Raw genomic sequence first — 21,998 nt, forward strand, 5'->3', positions numbered from 1 at the left:
ATAGCCTGCTAAGGATGAGATCTCACTTCCTAGTTTAAAACTGAAGACAGAAACAGCATATGACAAATAGCATCAATTTTATTGCAAGGCCCTATTTTTACCTTACTTTTGCTTCAGAGACACTGGATAAGTCTCCAAATAATTAAGATGCTCTGACATTCTTACAAGGTAAGTATAAACAGTAAATACTACGAAAAGGTAACACTTCAGGCACACATTTGATATGTTTTTTTCTTCTCTGAAAGCATTTACAAAAAAATACAGGCTTTTTCTGCAAGAAAAGACTTGGCAGTTCTTAGTTTGGGTTTTTTGTTGTTGTTTTTTCTTATATTTGATTAATGAGTAATCTTCAGTCAGTTTTCTACAGTGAAGAGTCTTAAATTACATCATGATTGTCAGTTACGGATTTGGCAGCAACTTAAGCTATAGTCTTCAACGTAGATTCGTATCTCCAGAAATCTTGCCAGCGTTGCCTAACAATGCTTTTTGATCTAACAAATATAGGAAAGTAGGGGCATGATGTTCGGAAAAGACCAAGTAGGGCGAAACATTTGGGAGCAAGGTAAAACAAAGTGGAAAACAAGTTATGAAGAACAAAACCAATCGCGTTTTCTTTTTAATAGCAATAGGGGTTTTCTATAATCTCCTAGGTTTATAGACTTTCCCATGGATTTTACAAACAGTAGTTTATTCAACAACATCCCTACAAGACAGTGTTATTCTCTTCTTTGGTTTACTTTTGACTAAAACGAAAATAACTCGTACTTTAAGTCCAGGAGTGGAGTTACTTAACGGCTGGACTTACCTCTTGTTTTCTGTCCCTTACATGAAAACATGAAAATTTAAAAGAAAAAACATAAATGGAACTTATTTGAAAAGCTCCGGTCTCTAAGAGTATTTTCCATTCTCTATCAGTCAAAACGTTTGTACTAATTTAAAATTGAGCTGTGAGCAAAGTAATGAGTTAGTATATAGAAATATTTTATGTGACACATTTCTACAGATTGCTAAATGGGATTAAAATAATTGAGTTTTAACCTTATTTTGGTATATCCATGGTTTAATATGTGCTTCTCTGCTAGAGAACCTCTTGTTTTAAAATCCAGTCCTTTTATGAGTTTAATTCCTGACCAAGAGAAGCTTGAAACAACCAGTCAGTAAGAGCAACAAATCTGATACTATCACCCACAAAATTTCTGAACTCTCTAAAAAATAACTACTTCAAGCCAGATAGACGCCACAGAAACCTCAGGTGGAGTGAGAGTAGGCTCTTCAAAAATCCTACCCACCTTCTTGCAACCCCTGTGTTGTGGTATGGAGCATATATGGTAAATGCCTATCCATTTACATACATCACAGTGTAAACATCTCCTCAGAAGCTCCAGAATTTCTAAACCAAACAAAGATGAATGTTTCACAAGTGAGTGATCAAGACATTTGCTCGTGATGAGAAGTGAACATTTTATGGTTTTGATGCTTTGAATTCTGCCGATAGCATTCTGCATCCATCTGAAATTGTGCTGACTTAATTTATGATATGCAAGAGGCAGATGGTCGACCTGAATTTGCAATTTCATACTTGACCACCGAAGACAGGAATAGCTCGGCAACAGTAAAACATCTTTTTTAAGCAGCTAATGAAGAAAACTTAAAAGAAAATGGATAGTGCAATGTTTTGCCTGTGATTAGGTAGTATTTTTTGCAAGGATGAGAATGAGCTCTTCATTGTTAGCTTCATGAAAACCATTCGTTTGGGATGGTAAACCTTTTAGCCTGATTATTGGAGGTGATGGTCACGCACAAGTAAACTTTGAGCACTGCTGGGGAGATGGAGGTCCGGTCCTCCGTTTTATAAATGAAGTTTATAGAAACCGTACCAGGCACCCAGCTATTCCACTGCAAGTGGAAGGTGCCTTAGGTTAGCTCCACGCCCATGAATCTTCGAAATTTTATCAACGATGTCTCCTAATTCTCTTGGCGTTCGAAACCCTCCCAAGGTGCGGTGCAGCCAGGCCTCAGTCCGTGCTGCTGCAGATAAACTGCAGGACCGCGGGGTTCTAAAACTGGGGGTCGTGCCCTGCTGCTGCCTCATGGTCTGTGCAGAAACTTTGAAATGGAACTTTATTGAGGGTGGATTTTACTGACGGAGCATCAGAATGCCAAACCCTTATTCCCTGGCAAACATCAAAACTGTTGCTATGGATATATGTAGAATGTATACATTAACACAACAAGCTAGGGACTTAAATCCAAAGACTTCTCGTTTATATTGATCTCTAACCTGATATCAGGCAGACTTTGAAGGCGAAGGAAGAATTCCTCTCATTCCTAATCGCCAATCTTTCTATTCTTTGTCCTCGGTCTCATGTCAGTTGCCACGTACACTCTGATGGTAAGACCACAATTTTTGTTATCAATAAAAGAAATTCTCCCCACTAGCCTGCAGAGTCTGGACTCATTATTTAACAGTTTGAGACAGTTAAAATAACCGAGGAATGCCCTCAGTTTCTGTATGGATCACCCTTTTAGGGTCTCTTTGTACAACGTTACGTGAGGATTAGGACTGAGGTCGGTTCTGCTTGCACACACTGTATGATGCTCTGCCTTCACAACAGAGCAGCAGTGACGCACGAGCAAAAAAATCAAATGGAGTACAGCAAAGAATGACGCGATAGTAAGAAACTTCAAAAATATCAATTTAAAAGGTATAAACACTAGCATAAAGTGTTGAGAGAGAATTAAAACAAGTTCACAAGGTTATTTCTTATTAAAATATTAAGGGGAGGGGAGGCAAACCAATCCAACTTTACTTCTGTGACTTTAAAAGTAATTAAATATTAGCTTCATTCTGTCAAAATAAACAACCAGATTATCGCATTATTTTTTTCTGATTGCAATCAGCAGAAGTTTCACTTCTCTTGTCTTCCTTTGGGTGATGAGCTACCCACATTGTGAAATTAACTGCGGCAGATACTCACAGGTTATTAAACAACCGCGGTTCCTCAGAAGCTTCTCAGGTAAGTGCTGGTCTAGAATAAAGTCATGCCAAGACAGTGATCCATTTGGAAAACCACGGTTGTTTTACAAAACCGTTCTCATTAAACACCATAGCTCCCAGAAGGAGGTCCTGCAGAACAGTTTATTTGGCTCTCCTAGCCAGATCCCCACATGGCAGAAAAATAAAATATTTGTGTGTGTCTCTGCGCTTGCGTCTTCTCAGAACATCAGTCCAAAAGTTTGGCCTGAAAAATCAGTTTGCTTTCATTTGTGACCACCGTATGGAAAGGAGGAGGAAAATACTTCATGTCGGGGAAATTGCCAAAGGGAAGGATCACATAAATTCACGGTCCCGTTACGTAACCTGGACTTTCGGAACTGGATGTAAAAATTAGGCACCTAAATAAACGACACGTATCTGATGTTGAACAAGTACCTGCCGTTGATGACAGCTAAAAGCCTTGCTGCCTGAAGTAAGGGATGTAAGATCACAAATGTAAGTTATCTCATTACAAGTACTAAGGATGCTGAAAGTTAATAAGGTATTTTATTAATCTAGTATACTGAAAGGAAATAACAAAGTGTAAAAATACCATGCCTAGCTATTTTAGCCTCAGTATTTGCTTTTAACAAGCTTAAAGAAAATCTCTGAACAATATTGCATCATAATTAATGAAATAATACAAATTCTCAGACCTTCAAACAGGTTCTGCATTGTTTGTTTTTAGGCAATGGGTTTGATTGCCATTTATTAGCACTGAAACATCTTGCGTTGTCCAGAGGTGAATCTATGCCTGATTTCTTTCTCAACACCATCTACCAGAAAAGAGATCATAATTACCATTTCATCTAGTAAGACATTATAAAGTCCTACAGTTTATCTTGGTGGATTTTGGCCAGTAGTATCAGATGGTTTGGAATTGGAAATCATGTGTCAGACACCTGGTTAGGATGTAATGCAACTGGCTAGAGGAATGACACGATTTTCTGAGATGTCTTGAATATAGCTTAAATGATCCTTTTTAAGTTTTAGGAGGGCCTCTTATGTAATGCCATAAAAGACAGCAAAACTCTTTTTTTAAGCTAATTTCTGGTTATTAAGCATAATGGCAAAAATTAGCATTAAAAATACTGTAATTAACATTATTATTGGGAAATGCAAGTGAAAAAGTTAATTACAAGAGAGGAAAACATCAGCAGAGTGATGTTAAAATGCTATCTGTGTTTTAAATAGACCTTGTGCTGTTATTTCTTGTTCATTTGTTTTCAGTACCAATTTAGGCCTTCCCAGATTTTTTCCAAACTTTCTGTTCTACTAGAATCAACTAATGTACATTTGCCTGTTCCTATGGTCCTGTTTGTTTGGTTTTTTTTTTTTTTTTGGCCACACTACCCTGTACCTCCACAGCTGTATATTTTCAAGAGAGTTTTTTAAAATAAAAGCTTAATCACTTGAGCATGTTAAAGACATTTTGCTGACGGAATTAAATTTCTTTAGAGGCTATACGCTCTGTTGTCGTTAACTGTACACTAATTGTTCATCGTACGCCTTGATTAAGGTCTGTTGGGTTTCCAGCCAGGAGACAGCAGCTCTGGGCACCCTGGACAGGCGGTCTCTCCACCAAATCCAAGCCGCGCCTGTCACCCCCCGACACGGTCTCTCTCTCTCTCGCCCCCAGACCTCCAGTTGGAATGTCATCTGTACCCCCATGGCCCTCGCACCAGAGGAGCGCAGGGATGGTGTCAGGCTGAACTCGGGTCCCAAGAAACCGCGACTGCTCCCGACGGGATTTGGGAGATGCTCAGAGATCAGAAGGCACCTGGGTCATCACTTAGTGCCGCAGCTCCCATTAAGCAGCCTGGGTTCCCATGAACATTCACCTTCCACCTTCTCCTCTTTTCTGCAGCATTTTAATTCTCTCGTTACATTCCAGATTGAGAGGAGACGAGGACGTAGAGTCTCAAATCCATTACCAAGGTGATAGCATGGGGTTGGGATAGCAACTATGACCACGGTAGCATTAAAAAGATTCTCTTCTCAAATCTTTGCAGTACGCTGTCACTTACTGCTTGAGTGAATGAGTTCATTATAGATGTGAAAAATTTCTAGTTACTCTTAAAGATCTTTTTCTATGCTAGAATTCTTAAATAAATTTAGGCAAGTCACTTGAAACAAATTTTGATGGGCAATGACTAACCGTACATTTCTCATTTTCTTGACACTTTATGCTATGATTTGTTTAAGTACAGAGTGCTTACCTGAAACCACCACTGAAGAAAGCTGTTGTTTCACATAAAAGAGCTGTATGTTATTATGCACTCAGAAAAAAAACCCTAGGTTTTCAGAATTTCAGTTCAGAGATCTGGGACTGGACCTGAAGTTAACAAGCATCTTTTATGTTAATTTTTGCCTCATTTGCCAGGAATAGTGGGGATCATTATCCTTTGATCTTGCTGGAAAATTGTGATAAAAGTTTTTCAGTGAAAACGTGGATATTACAGTGGTACAGCCTGAGACATACACAGAGCAATTAAGGCAAAACAAAGCTCAACAGCCAGGGAATATTTAACACATAAGTAAAGAAGTGAATTACTGGGCATTGGGTCTTTAATCCTGCAAAACAGTACACGTGCCTGTGTCTTCATTCGCCTAATGGATTTTGTTAAACTTGCCTTTGCATCAGCGAGCACTAATTAGGGAGAAGTATGAGATTCCCATATCTTGGTATATGAGCTTTCTGTAAAAATCCCCTAGTCTTTTTATGGCTCCAGAAGTTTTGCCCCTAACTTCAAGGCTGTCATGGTTTTGCATTTGAAAAAAGGTGGTGTGAGGCACGACTCCTCTACTGCATCACGCCCGGAGAGGATGAACTGTGCGTGTTACTACGGTGGGATTCTAACACAGCTCAGGTCGTGCTTCACAGCCAAATGAAGGCACTATTTCAAAAAGTATTGCGAAGTCCTGCCCTCATAAAAAAGAACTGATTTTCAGCTGCTGCAATATCCCTAAATTATAAGGCTTATGTTAGTGCATTGGAACCTGGATTATCAAACTCTGAAAAGGATGAACGTCTGAATGAAGAAATGATCTCACAGCTACCTCATTTGTCATTCACCATATGCTATAGCCTAGCAGCTAGAGCTTTATTTACAGAGGAAGTTCATATAATCTGCATATATATGCATAACCATGTACCTTAGCTCCTCTTAATCCAAATTAAAAGAAACCAGTGACTAGGTACCATTCCCAGGTACCATGCAGCGTTGTGCCAAGAGCCCACCTCAGCAGAGTAAGCATCACGCATGCCTCACATTCAGCAGGACAGGACACAGCTACAGTCAGTTCTCAGACGTGTACGCTCTCAAGTGCCGCTGGGTTAAAAAAGACCTTTCAAAGAGTGAGGGCTGCTTGTTTTGGAAACTCAGTTCCTCCCCTTTGAAATAAACACCTGAGGTTTGCTGGCTGTCGGGCACCTTGCCCACCATTGTTCCCTTTCCCTGGCTGCAAGGAAACTTGGAGATGGGTGACACGTGAAAGACCTTGATAGCGATTTCGTGAGCAGTATTCATTCTTTACTAACATTTACGTTGCTCCTGAGGTACAGAGGTGACGTTGCAGAAGCCTGTTTTATGTTAAACACCAGGAGTTTGTCAGGGGTCCCAAGGTGAAGTTGCACTTTTTATTTCACCTGGAACAACTCTGGCCAAATAAACTGATACTCTCACTGTCACTCTTCCCACCCACAGCGCCTTTATAAAGGGACTTGGAGGGGCCTGCAGGAACCCCATCCTCCTCTGCAATCGACCTGGTGACCAATTCCCAGCTACCCTGCAGCAGGTCCACAAACAGCACGGCTTTGCCACGCAGCCATCAACAGCTGCTTGCAAAATACCCTGAGCAAAGTCATCCAAGGAACGGGCACAGACCATCCACCTGCGTTTCTAGCTTTTGCTGGCAACCGCCCGAACCATTGCAGCTGTAGCAGGAACCAGCATTTCTCTCTCACGGAGGTACGGACTTCATCAGAAGTCAGTGATAGGCTGTAAAGGAATACACTGTCCCGATAATCTGTAAAGGAATACACTGTCCCGATAGTCTGTAAAGGAATACACCGTCCCCTCGGCTCCTGACCACAGCTCCGGGGTGAGCTCTGCAGAGCCAGGCGCAGGGAGGGTTCGGGAGCTTGCTGGGAAGCAGCCTCGTACGTGTAAGAAATGGCTAAATATGTCATTGCTTAAGTAATGGAAAAGCTAGTCATCACCGTTAAAGAGCATAACTGCTGCCCTTTGCAAGGGGCAGCAACCACAAGCTGTGTCGCTTATCTGGAATCTCAGGAAGGGGACTTAGAACAGCTCTGGTTTTGTTGCTTCTGAAGTTAAAAAGACAAGAAATCAGGCTTATTTTCTTTAGCCCGAAGGAACTTTTGGATTCTTTCTTGTTTCCATTTTGCAGTGGGGAGATACGGGGAGGGTGTTTGTGCAAATGCCAAAAACACGTTTAGTATTATTTTTGTTTCATTTTCAGTACTTACACTTTTTTCCAGAGGAATACTCAGCTATACCAAAACTAGGCAACATTTCAAATGTTAATTTCTGCTTCAGTTTCACAGCTATGAATTATGGATAATATTACTCACCAAGGAACTGACTGATTAAATTTGAAAATGCAGGCTAGATGAGGAAATATTATTGACTTACTGTATTTTACTGCTATGAATGTTCTCGGAAAAGATTCTTCCATTCTGCACAGCAAAGAAAAATTTTGTAAAAGATGTCCATAGGAATGAACAGATAATTACCATTAAAGCTGGCATTGTCCAAATTACCGAAGCAAAGCCCACTGGGATGAGAGATCAACACAGAAGTAGGATGCATTTTTAAATGCCAGTATGTTTTGTCTCTATAGTTAAAGTTAATCAGCTATCAGTTATTAAAAAAGCAACGGAAAAAATAACCAGGAGTACAATATTACATAAAACCATAGAATCACAGCATGGTTGGGGTTGGAAGGGACCTTTACAGACCATCTAGTCCAACCCTCTGCCTTGGGCAGGGACATCTTCCACTAGATCGGGTTGCTCAGAGCCCCGTCCAACCTGGCCTTGAATGTTTCCAGGGATGGGGCATCCACAGCCTCTCTGGGCAACCTGTGCCAGTGTCTCAACACCCTCATCATAAAAGATTTCTTCCTTATGCCCAGTCTAAACCTACCCTTTTTCAGTTTAGAACCATTGCCCCTTGTCCTGTCACTACAGGCCCTGGTAAAAAGTCTCTCTCCATCTTTTTTATAAGCCTCCATTATATATTGAAAGGTTGCAATATAGAGAGCCTTCTCTTCTCCAGGCTGAACAACCCCAACTCTCTCAGCCTTTCCTCACAGCAGAGGTGTTCCATCCCCTGATCATTTTGTGGCCCTCCTCTGGACCGGCTCCCGCAGGTCCATGTCTTCCCTGTGCTGAGGACCCCAGAGCTGGACACAGTACTGCAGGTGGGGTCTCATGAGAGCGGAGTAGAAGGGCAGAATCCCCTCCCTCGACCTGCTGGCCATGCTGCTTTGGATGCAGCCCAGGATAGGGTTGGCTTCCTGGGCTATGAGCGCACATTGCCGGCTCATGACCAGCTTTTCATCCCCCCGTACCCCCAAGTCCTTCTCAGCAGGGCTGCTCTCAACCCCTTCATCCCCCAGCCTGTACTGGTTCCAGCGGTTGCCCTGGCTCAGGTGCAGGACCTTGCACTTGGCCTTGTACATGAATTTAGTTAACATCAAGCCTCCTTTCTGCTTAGCACATGCAAACTGATAATGACAATTCGTGTGAACACCTGCATCTCCAAGCTGATAGTGAGCTTTAGGTTTTCTTTCAGTGCTGAGTCTCATGAAAAATACCACGAGCACTGCAAGGTGACACAGCCTCCGGGGAGGTGCTATTCGTCCTGAACATCTATTGCTTTTCAAATTCAGATGATGGTGCTGGTTTCTTGGGTGCCAAGCCGGTATGGTGCCCGGAACACTGCAAGGCCATATAATCAGTATAGAGGAAGGTAACCACTGCACTGCTCTTCTGTGCTTTCCTTGGCCAAAATACAGCTACAGAATTATGCAATCTTTCCTGGAGCTACCTGTGCCAAATAAGCGTGCAATTTTTTCAGGATGTTTGGTATACACTGTAGTAAAAAAGATGATACTTTTTACTTGAATGGGGATGTGTCTATGTGTCTTGGATGTTAATCGAAATCAAGGCAGGACATTTGCGAGCAGAGGTGATACCTCCTATTAAACAACTCACATACATACATTAAAAAATCAGAAAAGCCTTCAAGTGCTACGGCCCTACTTCAGTGTAACTAAAAGCTTTAGTAGTTTTTGCAACTACAGTGGCTGGCTTAATAAAAAGATATTGCCTTTACCTGTAATCTCGGTGTTGTCTAGGTCCTTAGTCAACCACAGCCTCAGCAAAAGTTCATTGTAATCTGAAGAGTTAAATTAATTATAACTTTTTTTTTTTTTAAATAAGATAACACACATTTTACCATAACTTTCATGTAGGATAATTATTTCTGGAGTAGTCTTTCCTTCATAAGCCTTGGATTTCTAACTACTACGGTTTGCAACAACAAACCATACTTCTCAAACATCTCTTCTAGCAGAACAATCCCACTGGTCAAGCATCACGGTCAGGGCTTGTCAGGGAACTCTCTTCATCTCATGGAAGAAGAGTCACTAATGGGCTAATCAGGATATCTGCATCAATTTCCCAGTTTGTGTACCTACAAGCAAAATTGGCACTTTCACTTTTAGCCTAGTTCAGTAATGTATAGATGTCAAATGTTGAAAACTGTGCTTAACTCTTCATTCAAGTAAAAAATTCCACTTAACAAAATCAGTAGTTTGCATGAATAAATGCCACATAAAAAACGTTTGCTGGATAGAGTTCAAAGAACTGACCCAACCCATCACACCCCCTTAAGCCTCACCTACTCCTCCTGCATCCCCATGCCCTCAGCGTGGTGCCGGTCTACTGTATGGGGTTTGTGTGGCAAGGCTTTCGTAGCGGGGGGGCTACAGGGGTGGCTTCTGTGAGAAACTGCCAGAAGCTTCCCCCATGTCCGATGGAGCCAATGCCAGCCGGCTCCAAGACGGACCTGCTGCTGGCCAAGGCCGAGCCCATCAGTAACAGTGGTAGCGCCTCTGGGATAACAGATTTAAGAAGGGGAAAAGAAGTTATGGGGAGCAGCAATTGCAGCCGGAGAGCGGAGTGAGAAGATGTGAGAGGAACAACTCTGCAGACACCAAGGTCAGGGAAGAAGGAGGGGGAGGAGGTGCTCCAGGCACCCCAGCAGAGATTCCCCTGCAGCCCGTGGGGAAGACCACGGTGAGGCAGGCTGTCCCCCGGCAGCCCATGGAGGTCCACGGTGGAGCAGATCTCCACCTGCAGCCCGTGGAGGACCCCACGCCAGAGCAGGGGGATGTGTCCAAGGGAGGCTGTGACCCCGTGGGAAGCCCGCACTGGAGCAGGCTCCTGGCAGGAGCTGTGGCCCCGTGGAGAGAGGAGCCCAGGCTGGAGCAGGTTTGCTGGCAGGGCTTGTGACCCCGCGGGGGACCCACGCTGGAGCAGTCTGCTCCTGAAGGACTGCACCCCGTGGAAGGGACCCACGCTGGAGCAGTTCGGGCAGAACTGCAGCCCGTGGGAAGGACTCGCGTTGGAGAAGCTCGTGGAGGACTGTCTCCCGTGGGAGGGACCCCACGCTGGAGCAGGGGCAGAGTGTGAGGAGTCCTCCCCCTGAGGAGGAAGGAGCGGCAGAGACAGCGTGTGATGAACTGACCCAAACCCCCATTCCCCGTCCCCCTGCGCTGCTGGGGGAGGAGGTAGAGAAAATCGGGTGTGAAGTTAAGCCTGGGAAGAAGGGAAGAGTGAAGGGGAAGGTGTTTTTAAGATTTGGTTTTATTTCTCATCATCCTACTCTGATTTGATTGGTGATAAATTAAATTAATTTTCCCGAGCTGAGTCTGTTTTGCCTGTGACGGTAATTGCTGAGTGATCTCCCTGCCCTTACCTCGACCCACGAGCCTTTCGTTATATTTTCTCTCCCCTGTCCAGCTGAGGAGGGGGAGTGATAGAGCAGCTTTGGTGGGCACATGGCGTCCAGCCAGGGTCAACCCACCACATTTACCCACTGGCGGAGCTGGCTGAACTTGCTGCCCCGGCAGAAAACCACTTACCCCGGATGCCTCAGACGCAGCTGGGGCAGGGAAGCCTCCACCAGTCAGATCTGCTGTGGGACCGGCTCTCCCACGGCACTGCCAGCAAAGGCCAGTCTCCCCACACACATCCCCTCTCCCCACACACAACCAGAGGCTCAAGTACCCCTCCAGCAATATTATTTCCATTCCCCATCCCCTGCTTCCCCCAGTAACCTTCGAAAGCATCTGCCAAGCCAAGTGGGCAGAGCAACGGGACACTTGGGAATCGGCGAGCGCTGACTCTCACTGCCCACGTTTGTAGGATCAGCCGGGGAACAACGCGAGTTACCTTTCCTAATCGTATCGGAAAGCACAGGTGCAAACTTCAGACCGGATTTCATTCCAAAATTAAGCATGAATTTAGGAACTGTACAAAGCTATTGAAAAGGGCTTCAGCAGTGAAAGGTCGGTTTTAAAACTGTTTTCCCACAGACTAGATATTTTTCCCTGCCTGGTGCGATCTCCTATCCTGCAAAGACTGCTCTCACCAACGTATGTGCTCCATATGGGGTACGTTCATGAATGTCTCGATCCTGACTTTATAACATTTTTTACATTGAAGGTGTCCTTTATTTCACGTGCAGCACTAAATGAAGTCAAGGGGACACTGCAGAACAAGGCACTACATGCAGAAGGAAAACGTACAGCATTCACCCTTACAGTTAATGCTGTCTAATTAAGGTTTATGGTGCAGCTACATCAGATCAAGGTTCAAGCTGCAGTTCAGACTACTACAGTCATAGTTTTCGCCTGTCTTTCTTGAAAAGATGCCTCCATGATAGGATAAATATAACTTGTTTATTCTGTTCAAGTTGCTTGTGAAAGCAGCTTACAGAGCCTGAATGTCTCGCAGAGTCATCATGAAAATTTTCAATCCAAAGCACAAAATATATTTCTTTGTTCTTCGCCTGGCTGATTAATGATGGGAAAACAGATGGTGTTTGCTCATTTGTCAAATTAAACTAAGCCCCCAAAACTATCACCAACAAAACACTCCTCCTGAATGATTTGGAGGGCTGATCTTAACATTGCTCTCATTAACACATCTCTCCAGGAAGCTCTAATTATCCAGCCAGTCACTTTTTTGGTCTCTTGCCCATTACTACTCATTCCGTCTGCCTCTTCATCGTCCCTTAAACGCCACCTCAGCCTCACTGCCTTAACTTAACCACTCCTTGTCTCCCTCCTTGTCCCCGCTATTAGTCTCCAATTGCAAACAGCCAGGTCCCTGCCTTCCTCCATCCCCGCCGGCGGTTCCCTGGACGGCTCTCGGTCCCCCACCCTGCTTCAGTCCCCTTGCTCCCAAAAAGTGCCTTTTGCTGCCTTTTCTGGTTTTCCCCACTGAAGTTTCCTTCCCCCATGAGTACCAGCACCGCCTCTTCTCACCTGTCCTGACACTCCTCACCCCGCTCCGGTGCCTGCCATCCCTGCTCTCCCATCACATCCAAGATCCCCCCCATGTCCCCCCTCCATCTCTCCCCACCAGCCTCCTGACTGGCTCCCGTTCAGGATAGCCCCCGCATTTTCCATGCCTTCACGCGATATATCAGTATAACTAGAGACCTAGAAAGGGCTGGCAGGACAAGACACTCAGAAATGTCCAACTCTGGGACATTAAATGGTCACTGTATTTTCAAATTAGGTGAATCTAGCACTTCAAAGCTCAGACAAATAAAATGGAATAGTGCGTATGTTTTTTCAAAGGTGGCAACTTTAACACGCTGTAGGTTTTGCTCTCTGCTGTCAAAAAAACAAAAAAAAAAGAAAAAGAAAATCTAACAGCCAGCCAACTCTCCCTCCTTTGTTCACAGCCACCTGAGTTAATAATTCTCTGTTCCTTCTGTGATCGTCAACAAGGAAATGGAGGGGAAAGCAAACTAACTGACAAACTTTAGATATTAAATTAATGTGATCTCCCTGACAATGAGAACACGTTTAAAGTAAAAGCAAAAACACCTTAAAAGCTTGCAGATAGTTGTTATGCTTGAGAAGTACTGAAGAAAAGGGACTTGCCTAAGCCTGGACATGCAGTTCTACTGATTTCATATGATTAACAGTAAACATATGATTAAACACTTTGCTGGATTTTACCCAGAATATTCAATTCTGCAACAGCCTAAGCACTCTTCCACTAACACAAACATGTTTATAAAGCTTCAAAGTAAAACTTCCTACTACTAACATTCTACTAAATGTCATACAGACAATAGCATCTTACGTATAATTGGTACCTTCTTAAGCTGAACTGCCTCTTTATTAATTTAAATAGTCAATTTCTATTAATGCAGCACTTTCAAAAACAAAAAGCAATACAAATACTACCTAAGCAACCACATGAGTCAGTGCGGGTATATCTGAAGATCTTGCAATATTTTTCTTTCATATGATCCATGTCTTTCAAGAGGACTTGACACCCACGGCTAAGTTTCGCCGCAGGTGCAGGTAGCTGGGGGAGGAGGGAGGGAAGGGAAGCAATTCTCCATCCCCTTCTGCACCACCCGAAGGGATGCGCGCCCCAGGCCCCTTGGAGTATCAGCTGTATCACCTCCCCACCTGCCTCACCTTCCTGCCATCTACCCTGTGGCCGCAAGAGGAGTGGGAAAGAGAAGGTTACGTATTCCCTTAAAAAGCTAACAAACAAACAAACCAACAAAAAAGCCCCAAACCCCACAGAACTGGTCAGTACATAACAGCATTTTCTAGCAGATGATCGAGATGTGATTCAGAAGGCAGGCATTTGCGTCTGATCTCATCGGCACTCGCTGGGTGACTGGTCAGCGAGAGGAAGAGGAGGAGGAGGAGAAGGAGGAGAAGGAGGAGGAGGAGGAGGAGGAGGAGGAGGAGGAGGAGAAGGAGGAGGAGGAGGAGGAGGAGAAGCGTTTCTGTGCTGTAGCTCTTATAAAATACAAAACTGAAACAGGTCAGCTCAACAGCACTTTGAAGGTGCCACTTCTCCCTATCAACCACGAAAACAACGTAAGGAGGCATCACCACCATCAGAGGTGGACGTCTAGATTTAAACGCGGTGAAATAAATTGATTGTGTGCTTTGCCTTTTTCATTGTGATCAGTGGGGCACAGATGTTTTCCTCTGATACTTCCCTGTGCCTCACTGCTTTTAAATACATTTATATGAACAGTGGTGTTGGCACAGACCTACTTACCCTTCGCATACAAGACAACCCACTGCATGCGCAAGAGAAACTTACAGACGAAGGCCAGGCAACTTCAAACTGAACCTGATTATGACCGGACTTTGCAAACAGCCAACAAATCACCCAAAAATGCACCCCAAAGAACTGCAGCTGTGCAAGACGATGCTAAGCATTCGCACAGTATCTCTGCACTCTGGACCCCACGGGCTGGGGCAGGAGAACCCAGCGCGTCCCAGAGCCCAGCCTGCTCCTCACCCAGCACAGCTCGGAGGGAAACTTTCTCGGAGGGGTTATTGGGGCAGGTCTGATATTACACAGTGAATGCACAGAGAGAAACCTAACTTTTGGCTCTACACCGAAAGCACACTTTTTCAAATGAATGTATAAAGGTGTATTTACAATAAATAAAAACAAACAAACAAGAGCCACTACATCACGTATCAGGTTTTTATATCCAACAGCTTCTTCCTTATCCAACAGAATCAGGAAGAACAAGCTATATATGACAAATGCTTGTCACATGATTGATGAACTACCAAAAGGATTTCGATGATAAGAAGGAAAATAAGTACTTCTATGGACTCATGGTAGTAATACACAAATAGGCATAAAAAAGCTCACTAAAATATGCTCAAGTTTTGTACTTCTCTTTGTGGCACTTAATCCAGAGATTGCTCAAATATCTAAAAAGTTAAAAATTTCCATGTCATTTATACCGAAGGCATTATAAGTATAAACTGTTAAGTATATAAACATAACCTTTACACCTGACTATTTACCTTAAACTATGTAGTGGGTTTTATAAGCAGAAACATGCTACATTCCCCGCTAAAAATTAAAACAATTCTAGCAAAGTAGGATTTCTAAAATATCAAATATTACGAAGCACTCTGCTGTAAACAAGTCTTTTTGAAATGCAAGTGCAAAAAAAAAATCATTGGCACAAGATCAGTCACATTTCTGACAATGCAGAGCTTCTTATCTTACTCAATTCCACGTGTTTCAATGCTTTAACATAATATTAACACTAGAACTTAATCTGGAGACAATCTTCACGGCCACAGTACATTTTTATTTCACGACAATGGTTCTTCGTTGGGGCACTCACTGGGATTCTGCTTTCTGGCCATGACTTCCTCTTCTGCTTGTGAGTTCCTTTGTTTTTGCATAGCTAAATCGCCACTATTTTTGTACTTGTCAGCAAAATAATCGGAGTCAAAGCTTACAGACAAATCTGGAGGACTCACATAAACGTTTCCATTGTCTATTGTGACATTATGAATCCTTTGTTTGACTCCTTTTGATTGCCACTGTGGTGTTGGTGATGGCTCCAAAGGGTTTATTGCTTCATATAATCCTTCTCCTGTTTCCAAAGTAATTTTATACTTATGCCAAGGACAAATAATACATGCTTGACCATTGATATCCTGCAAGAAGAAGAAGAAGGAAAAATAGCAAGTCAGCAGCCTCCGATTCTTCTCCTGGAAGAACCTCTAGGACAAAAGACATGTTTGGTGATTTGGCTGTATGGCTGCCTGTTATTTTACATATATAAACATTTCCTTCAATGTTATGTTCAGATAAAAGTATTCCAAAAAATGCATTAGAGTTTTCACATGACTCTATGCTGCTACATTATCTTTATTTTGCCTACCTACCTCTATTTCTCCAAGACATAAAGGGCCTCCTTCATCTGAAACATGGTAGAACACAGTATTAATTTATGCAGCAGATTTTATGCCTAATTGTTGCAACATTGAGATCATATATGCAAATATCTTACGGTAGCAGCGAGAGTCCAAAGCATGAAATTTCCCTTCATGGTAGAAAACAACAATTTCTCTGCCATTGACTTTGGCTGTTATTCTTCGGGACTTCTTTATGTCGTCTTCTTTGCCAATTAATATAAGACCATCTGGCTCCATTTCAACTGTTTCTGTGCTTGAGCTGTGCAAATCCACATCCTTAAAACACAAAAAATTCAAAAAGCCACTTAGAAAGCAGTTCACGTTTGGATTTCTATGTGTAGAATGGATGTCTCGGTCCCAGAGAAAACCCCGACCCATTTAACACGTGAGGTGAAAGGAGCAGAAGTTTTAGCAAAAGACTATCAACACGCACACGAGGCAAAGCACAGGCATTTGGTGATAAAAAGTTTAGCCAACGTGTTCACTAACAGAACCAGGACTAGCAAAACCAGCTGTTGCAAACCTGATTCCTGAGGCTGAGGCAAGATAAATTCTCAATCACTATTCATTTACTCTGCACTTTAATCGCCACCTCCCCTCAAAACCTATATGCAAACAAATACAAGGATGGTAAATGTAAAATACTATACAATTTAGCTATGCAATGGGTAGCGTCTACATGTAAATCCAACACTCTTTAAATAATATTATGGCTAGAAATACAAACTGATATAAGTTGACAAAAAATTTCATCTGCAAAAGGGAAAAAAAAAAAATGTTTATTGAGAAGCTGTATTCAACCCGGCCCTTTTAGCAAATGTGTCCTGCCTTTCCCTTCCTCGTCTTACGTATTTCAAATGCCTAATAGCCTCTCCCTCTCCCAGCAGAGGACGTAAGTAGTTTTATCACAAAACCTGCCTTCCTATTAAATTTGCTTACAACTAGCTACTGTGTTCCAGTTCCCTCCGAGTCCCCAGCACAACCATATGACCCTTGCTTCCTCAGAAAATCAGGCTAAAAAAGGTCTTTGTATGCGCCAAGACCAAAGGGGAACCGCGGGCTGGGGGGGGATCCCCGCTGCAGGGGGGTGCAGAGCCACGAAGACCCGCACCGTACCTTAGGTCCACGCCAGATCACAACGAAGATGAGAAAGCAGATGAAGAAATGGAAGCTCAGGATGATGAGGTCCAGCATTGCCCCTCTTCGCTGTGCCTGTCGCAACTGTCCTGCCTCGGTCACATATGTAACGGCGTGCGCCGCAGCCCCTCTTTATGTGCAAACCGGAGGCAGCAGGGCTGGCCCCTATAGCACCAGAGGCAGGACGTACGGAGGCTCAGCACGGCAGGAGCCAGCTCTGCCAGGGCTGATAAGGAGCAGGGACACGCTGCGGCTGGCCTGATAACAGCAGAAGAGAGCTCCGGGTTCCTCCTGCTGCCGTCCTCCCCGTGAGCCCGTGCCACCACCACCTCCCTCCAAGTGGGACGTGCCGAACCGAAACCCTGCTCAGAACCACGCATTACATTACGTGGTTATTCGGGATCAGCAACTGCATGTTTCCTAATAAACCGTTACACTGGCAAGACTGGTATACATAACTGTCCTGGTTTTGGCTGGGATAGAGTTAACTCTCTTCCTAGTAGCTGGTGCAGTGCTGGGTTTTGGATTTCGTGTGAGAATGATGTTGATAACACTCTGATGGTTTAGTTGTTGCTAAGGAGCGCTTATCTTAAGCCAAGGACTTTTCAGTTCCCCATGCTCTGCCAGCAAGCAGGTCTGCAAGAAGGAGGGAGGGAGCACGGCCAGGAGAGCTGACCCCAACTAGCCAAAGGGATATTCCATGCCGTGGAACATCCTGCCCAGTATATAAACTGGGGGGAGCTGGCTGGGAGGGGCGGATCGCGGCTCTGGGATCGGTCAGCGGGTGGTGAGCAACTGCATTGTGCATCACTTGTCTTTTCTTATTTCCTTTTTTTTGTTGTATTCTTTTTCAGTACAATTATTATTCTTCTTAGTTAGTAGTGTATTTTTATTTTTACTTTAGTTATTAAACTGTTCTTCTCTCAACCCACAAGTTATACATTTTTTTTTCCTTCCCTCCTCCCCACCCCACTGGTTGCTGGCTGGGATTAAACGACGACAGTAACGGTGTGGCATTTTCAAGGCCAGTTGTTACCCGATTTACACATGATCAATCGTAAGGACCGACTCTCTGCTTTGCAGTTTACAGGAACTTCCACCCAGTCTTACCTAGAAAGTGAAACGTCACTGTCAGACTCACAGGACAATCCAATCAGGCATTCATGCTTATTTTCTTCAGAAAATTTTCTTCAGAAAATAAGCATAGCGTGTAGCAAACTAGTCACAAGAACTGGGGTAGGCAATCCCCAATTTTTTACTATCACCTTTTGGCTGACTCTGCCTGTAAACTTTCCAAATTGGCCAAAATCTTAAAACGCAGAAGCCTGTCGTTAGAAACACTCTTATGAAGACACCTCTAAAAAATTGTATATCTATATACATACACATACAGAAATACAGACACACACACATATATCTACATACATCAACACACACACACATATACACGTCTGTCCAAAATCGTATTAAAATAACACTTGGCACCAAACCTCCAGCTCATTTAGCGACGACATTTCTACAGCCAGCTTGGATTTTGTATCCACAAATTATCCAGGCACCCCGGTCTGAAACCTGGCTCGGACTGTCAGCATGTTGTGGACCCGACACGGCCCAAGCGGCGTAAGTTCATGCCTGCAAAGTATGAACAGAACATGAGAGATTTCAACCTGGAGCAGCCCAGGAGGCAGCGAAAGCCCCAGAGGAGGCAGCACCCCCTTGCCTAGAGGAGTCCCCTGAGTCTGGGACGGGACGCGGCATAAGGGAAGGGCAACAGACCTCCGGGGTGGTTTTCACCCAACGTCACCTCCTCCTCTTCCATCGCAGCCCCTGGCTCGGTGCCGCCTGGACCACGCTGCCTCCACAGCCGGAACCTATAAAAGACAAACGAAGACCTGCTTTCTCCTCCCTTGCTGCAAACAGCACAGCCACGGGCGTCAAGCGCGGATCAGGAGACAGCTGAGCCGGTGAGCAACGCCTGCCTATCAAAAGCACATTAAAATGTCCACTTGTCTGCCTGGCCTCTCACAGCCCCTTGGGAAATGCACTCCCCATCACACTCTAAGGTGAAATAATAGCCAGTTTTGCTTGCTCCTGTTTTTTCCAGGCTGATGACCATGTTACAACCATCCATTCAAAGAAGACATGGAGTACAACGGCCCACAAAACCCCCCCAGGGTCCCACGACAGAATCCTGAGCTACCAACCGGCTACCAGAGCGGCACACAGCAACGGAAGTCAAAACACTTCAATCAAAAAGAGAAAAGGTTATTCCCCCCCCCCACACACACACACACACTTTAAGCTGATTTTCTACTAGATTTTTCCTCATGTTTTCTTGAGAGTTTGGCTGCTTCGACATTTTCTGAGTCACTCCACACCGCGCTGGATGGAGGCGTCCCTGCAGCCAAGTGCCATCTTGGTGGGAACGACAGTCAAAGGGATTTGGGAGCAGCGAAAGGTTTCGTCTTGAGCTAGAAATACAGCTGGGTTTACGAGTCGTAGTAATTCATGGCTGTACCCTGCTCTAACTCCTTCTCCCGCTTTGGGGAAAGGGAAAAAAATATCACTGTCGTGCGGGGCGTGGGCCCGACGTGCCCCGGAGACACGGGTGTCGGGGCGGGCAGCCGTCGGGGGCTGCACCGGGTCCCAACAGCTCCCGTGCGGAGACCTGAACAAGCGGCGACGCGTTTCCCGCCCCCCCCCCCCCCCCCCCCCCCCCCCCCCCCCCCCCCCCCCGGTTCCCCGACTCCTCCGCCGCTCGCCCCGGCTGTCCTCCGGAGGATGCTCCGCCGGGGGTGCCGGGGGCGGGCAGCGGCGGGGCCGCTCGGAAGGGGCCCCGCTCCGCCGGGGGTTGCTGCCGGCATCGGGCGGGAGCAGGTTACCGAGCCGTCGGGGGAAGATACCCGCCGGTCCCGGGCGGTGCAGGGGATGAGGACCGCCGGGGGAAGATGCCCGCCTGTCTCGGGCGGTGCAGGGGATGATGCCCGCCGGGGGAAGATGCCCGCCGGTCCCGGGCGGTGCAGGGGATGAGGACCGCCGGGGGAGGATGCCCGCCGGTCCCGGGCGGCGTAGGGGATGAGGACCGCCGGGGGAAGATGCCCGCCGGTGCCGGGGGCGGGGGGGGCCGTGCGATCCGGCGTGCGCGCAGCCCACCCCCCGGTGCCGAGTGACGGCGAGCCCCTATATATGCCTCCGGGGAGCGCGGCGCCGCCGCCGGGGAAGCTCGGGGGCCCGAGCGGCGGCTGCCCCGCGGCAGGCGGGGCGGGCGCGATGGAGGAAGACCCCTTCCCCCCCGGCCTCAACCTCTCCGGCCCCGGCGCCCCCCCGCCCCTGCCCGGCCCGCGGGCGGTCTGGTCGGTCGCCGTCCTGCTGCTGGCGCTGGTGGGCAACGGGCTGGTGCTGCGGCGGCTGTGCGGGGGCCGGCGGCGCCGGCGGAGGGACCTGCTGGTGGGGCACCTGGCGCTGGCCGACCTGGCGGGCTGCGGGCTGGCGCTGCTGCCGGGGCTGGCGGCCGAGCTCCGCGGCGGCGGCGGCGGCGGCGACGGCGCTGCCGGGCCCCCGGGCGCCGCCGCCTGCCGCCTGCTGCCGCTGCTGCAGCGCTGCGGGCCGCTGGCCTCGGCCCACGGGCTGGTGCTGCTGGCGCTGGAGCGGCACCGGCCGGCGCTGCCCGCCCGCGGCCTGGCCGCCCTGGGCTGGCTGCTGGCGCCGCTCCTCGCCCTGCCCCAGGCCTTCGCCTTCCGCCCGGCCCCGCGCCCCGGCGGGCCCCGCTGCCGCAGCGTCTTCGAGGAGCTGCCCCGCTGGCACGGCCTGGCCTTCGCCGCCTACGGGGCGGCCACCGGCTTCCTGGCGCCCGCCGGGCTGCTCTGCTGGGCCTCCGCCCGCAGCCTGGCCGCCCTCGGGGCCGCCCGACGGCGGCGGCGGCGGCGGGGCGGGGGGCTGCCCGGGGCGGGGGGCGGCGGGGGCCTCCCCGCGGCCGGGCGCGGGCGCTGGCGCTGCCGGTGGTGCTGGCGGCTCTCTTCGCGCTCTGCCGCCTGCCCCGCTGGGCGACGGAGCTCGGCCTGGCCTCGGCGCCCGGCGGCGAGCGGCGGGAGGCGCTGGCGGCGCTGGGGATCGTGGCGGCGGCCAACAGCGCCCTCAACCCCTACGCCTGCCTGCTGCTCCACAGCCGCCGGCCCGGGGCGCGCCGCCTCCGCCGGGGCCTCTGCGGGACCGGCACCGGGAGGGCGCTCGCCGCCGCCTGCTGCTGCTACCCCGGCCCCGACGGCCAGGGGCGACGCGGGGCCACGCTCCGCCGCCCGCTCCGCCGCCGCGCCGGCACCCCGGGCACCCCAGGCACCCCGGGCTCTCCCGGCTGCCCCGGCACCCGCGGCTCCACCGCTATCCCGGGCTCCCCCGGCTGCCCCGGCACCCGGGCACCCCCGGCACCCCGGGCTCCCCCGGCACCCCGGCGCCCGCAGCAGCAGCGGCCGGCCCGGCCCCGCCGCAGGCGCGGCGTTAGCGGAGCGGAGGGGCCCGGGACACGCGCGGGTGGGCGCCGCGGCGGAGACTCGTCCCGGCAGAGCTCTCGTCCCGAGAAGGGGCCGGGCCGGGACCGTGCGCTGCGGGGCGTTTGGGCAGCCGCGTCATGGTGCCCGCGGGCTTTCACCTTAGCGATGGCTAAGCTTCGGGGATATCTTTGGTTTTGTTTTTTTTTACTTTTTTTGGTGTGTTTTCGTGTTAAACAGGCGTACGGAAGAGGGCAAAACCAGCAGGATGGCTGTTGCTATGCAAACTGCCCGAACGA

General features: G+C 47.7%; 1 protein-coding gene across 4 annotated transcripts; it reads right to left on the reverse strand.

The window, feature by feature from the left end:
• Positions 1–14,823: 14,823 nt before the first annotated feature.
• Positions 14,824–19,378, reverse strand: RFESD (Rieske Fe-S domain containing). Of its 4 annotated transcripts, none has more exons than XM_050912961.1 (5): positions 18,992–19,378; positions 18,706–18,847; positions 16,174–16,354; positions 16,049–16,083; positions 14,824–15,817 (listed from the first exon to the last, which is right to left on the reverse strand). In XM_050912961.1, exons 2-5 carry the CDS (start codon positions 18,727–18,729, stop codon positions 15,467–15,469), a joined length of 591 nt encoding a protein of 196 aa, XP_050768918.1. In that variant the 5' UTR covers positions 18,730–18,847; positions 18,992–19,378; the 3' UTR covers positions 14,824–15,466. The 4 variants fall into 4 exon arrangements, with proteins under 4 accessions (XP_050768918.1, XP_050768920.1, XP_050768917.1 ...); XM_050912963.1 differs by lacking the exons at positions 18,706–18,847; positions 18,992–19,378 and adding exons at positions 16,602–16,683; positions 17,195–17,227; XM_050912960.1 differs by lacking the exons at positions 18,706–18,847; positions 18,992–19,378 and adding an exon at positions 17,195–17,390.
• Positions 19,379–21,998: the final 2,620 nt, after the last annotated feature.

This window comes from Gymnogyps californianus, chromosome Z (assembly GCF_018139145.2).
Source record: "Gymnogyps californianus isolate 813 chromosome Z, ASM1813914v2, whole genome shotgun sequence".
NCBI classification, from domain to species: domain Eukaryota; kingdom Metazoa; phylum Chordata; class Aves; order Accipitriformes; family Cathartidae; genus Gymnogyps; species Gymnogyps californianus.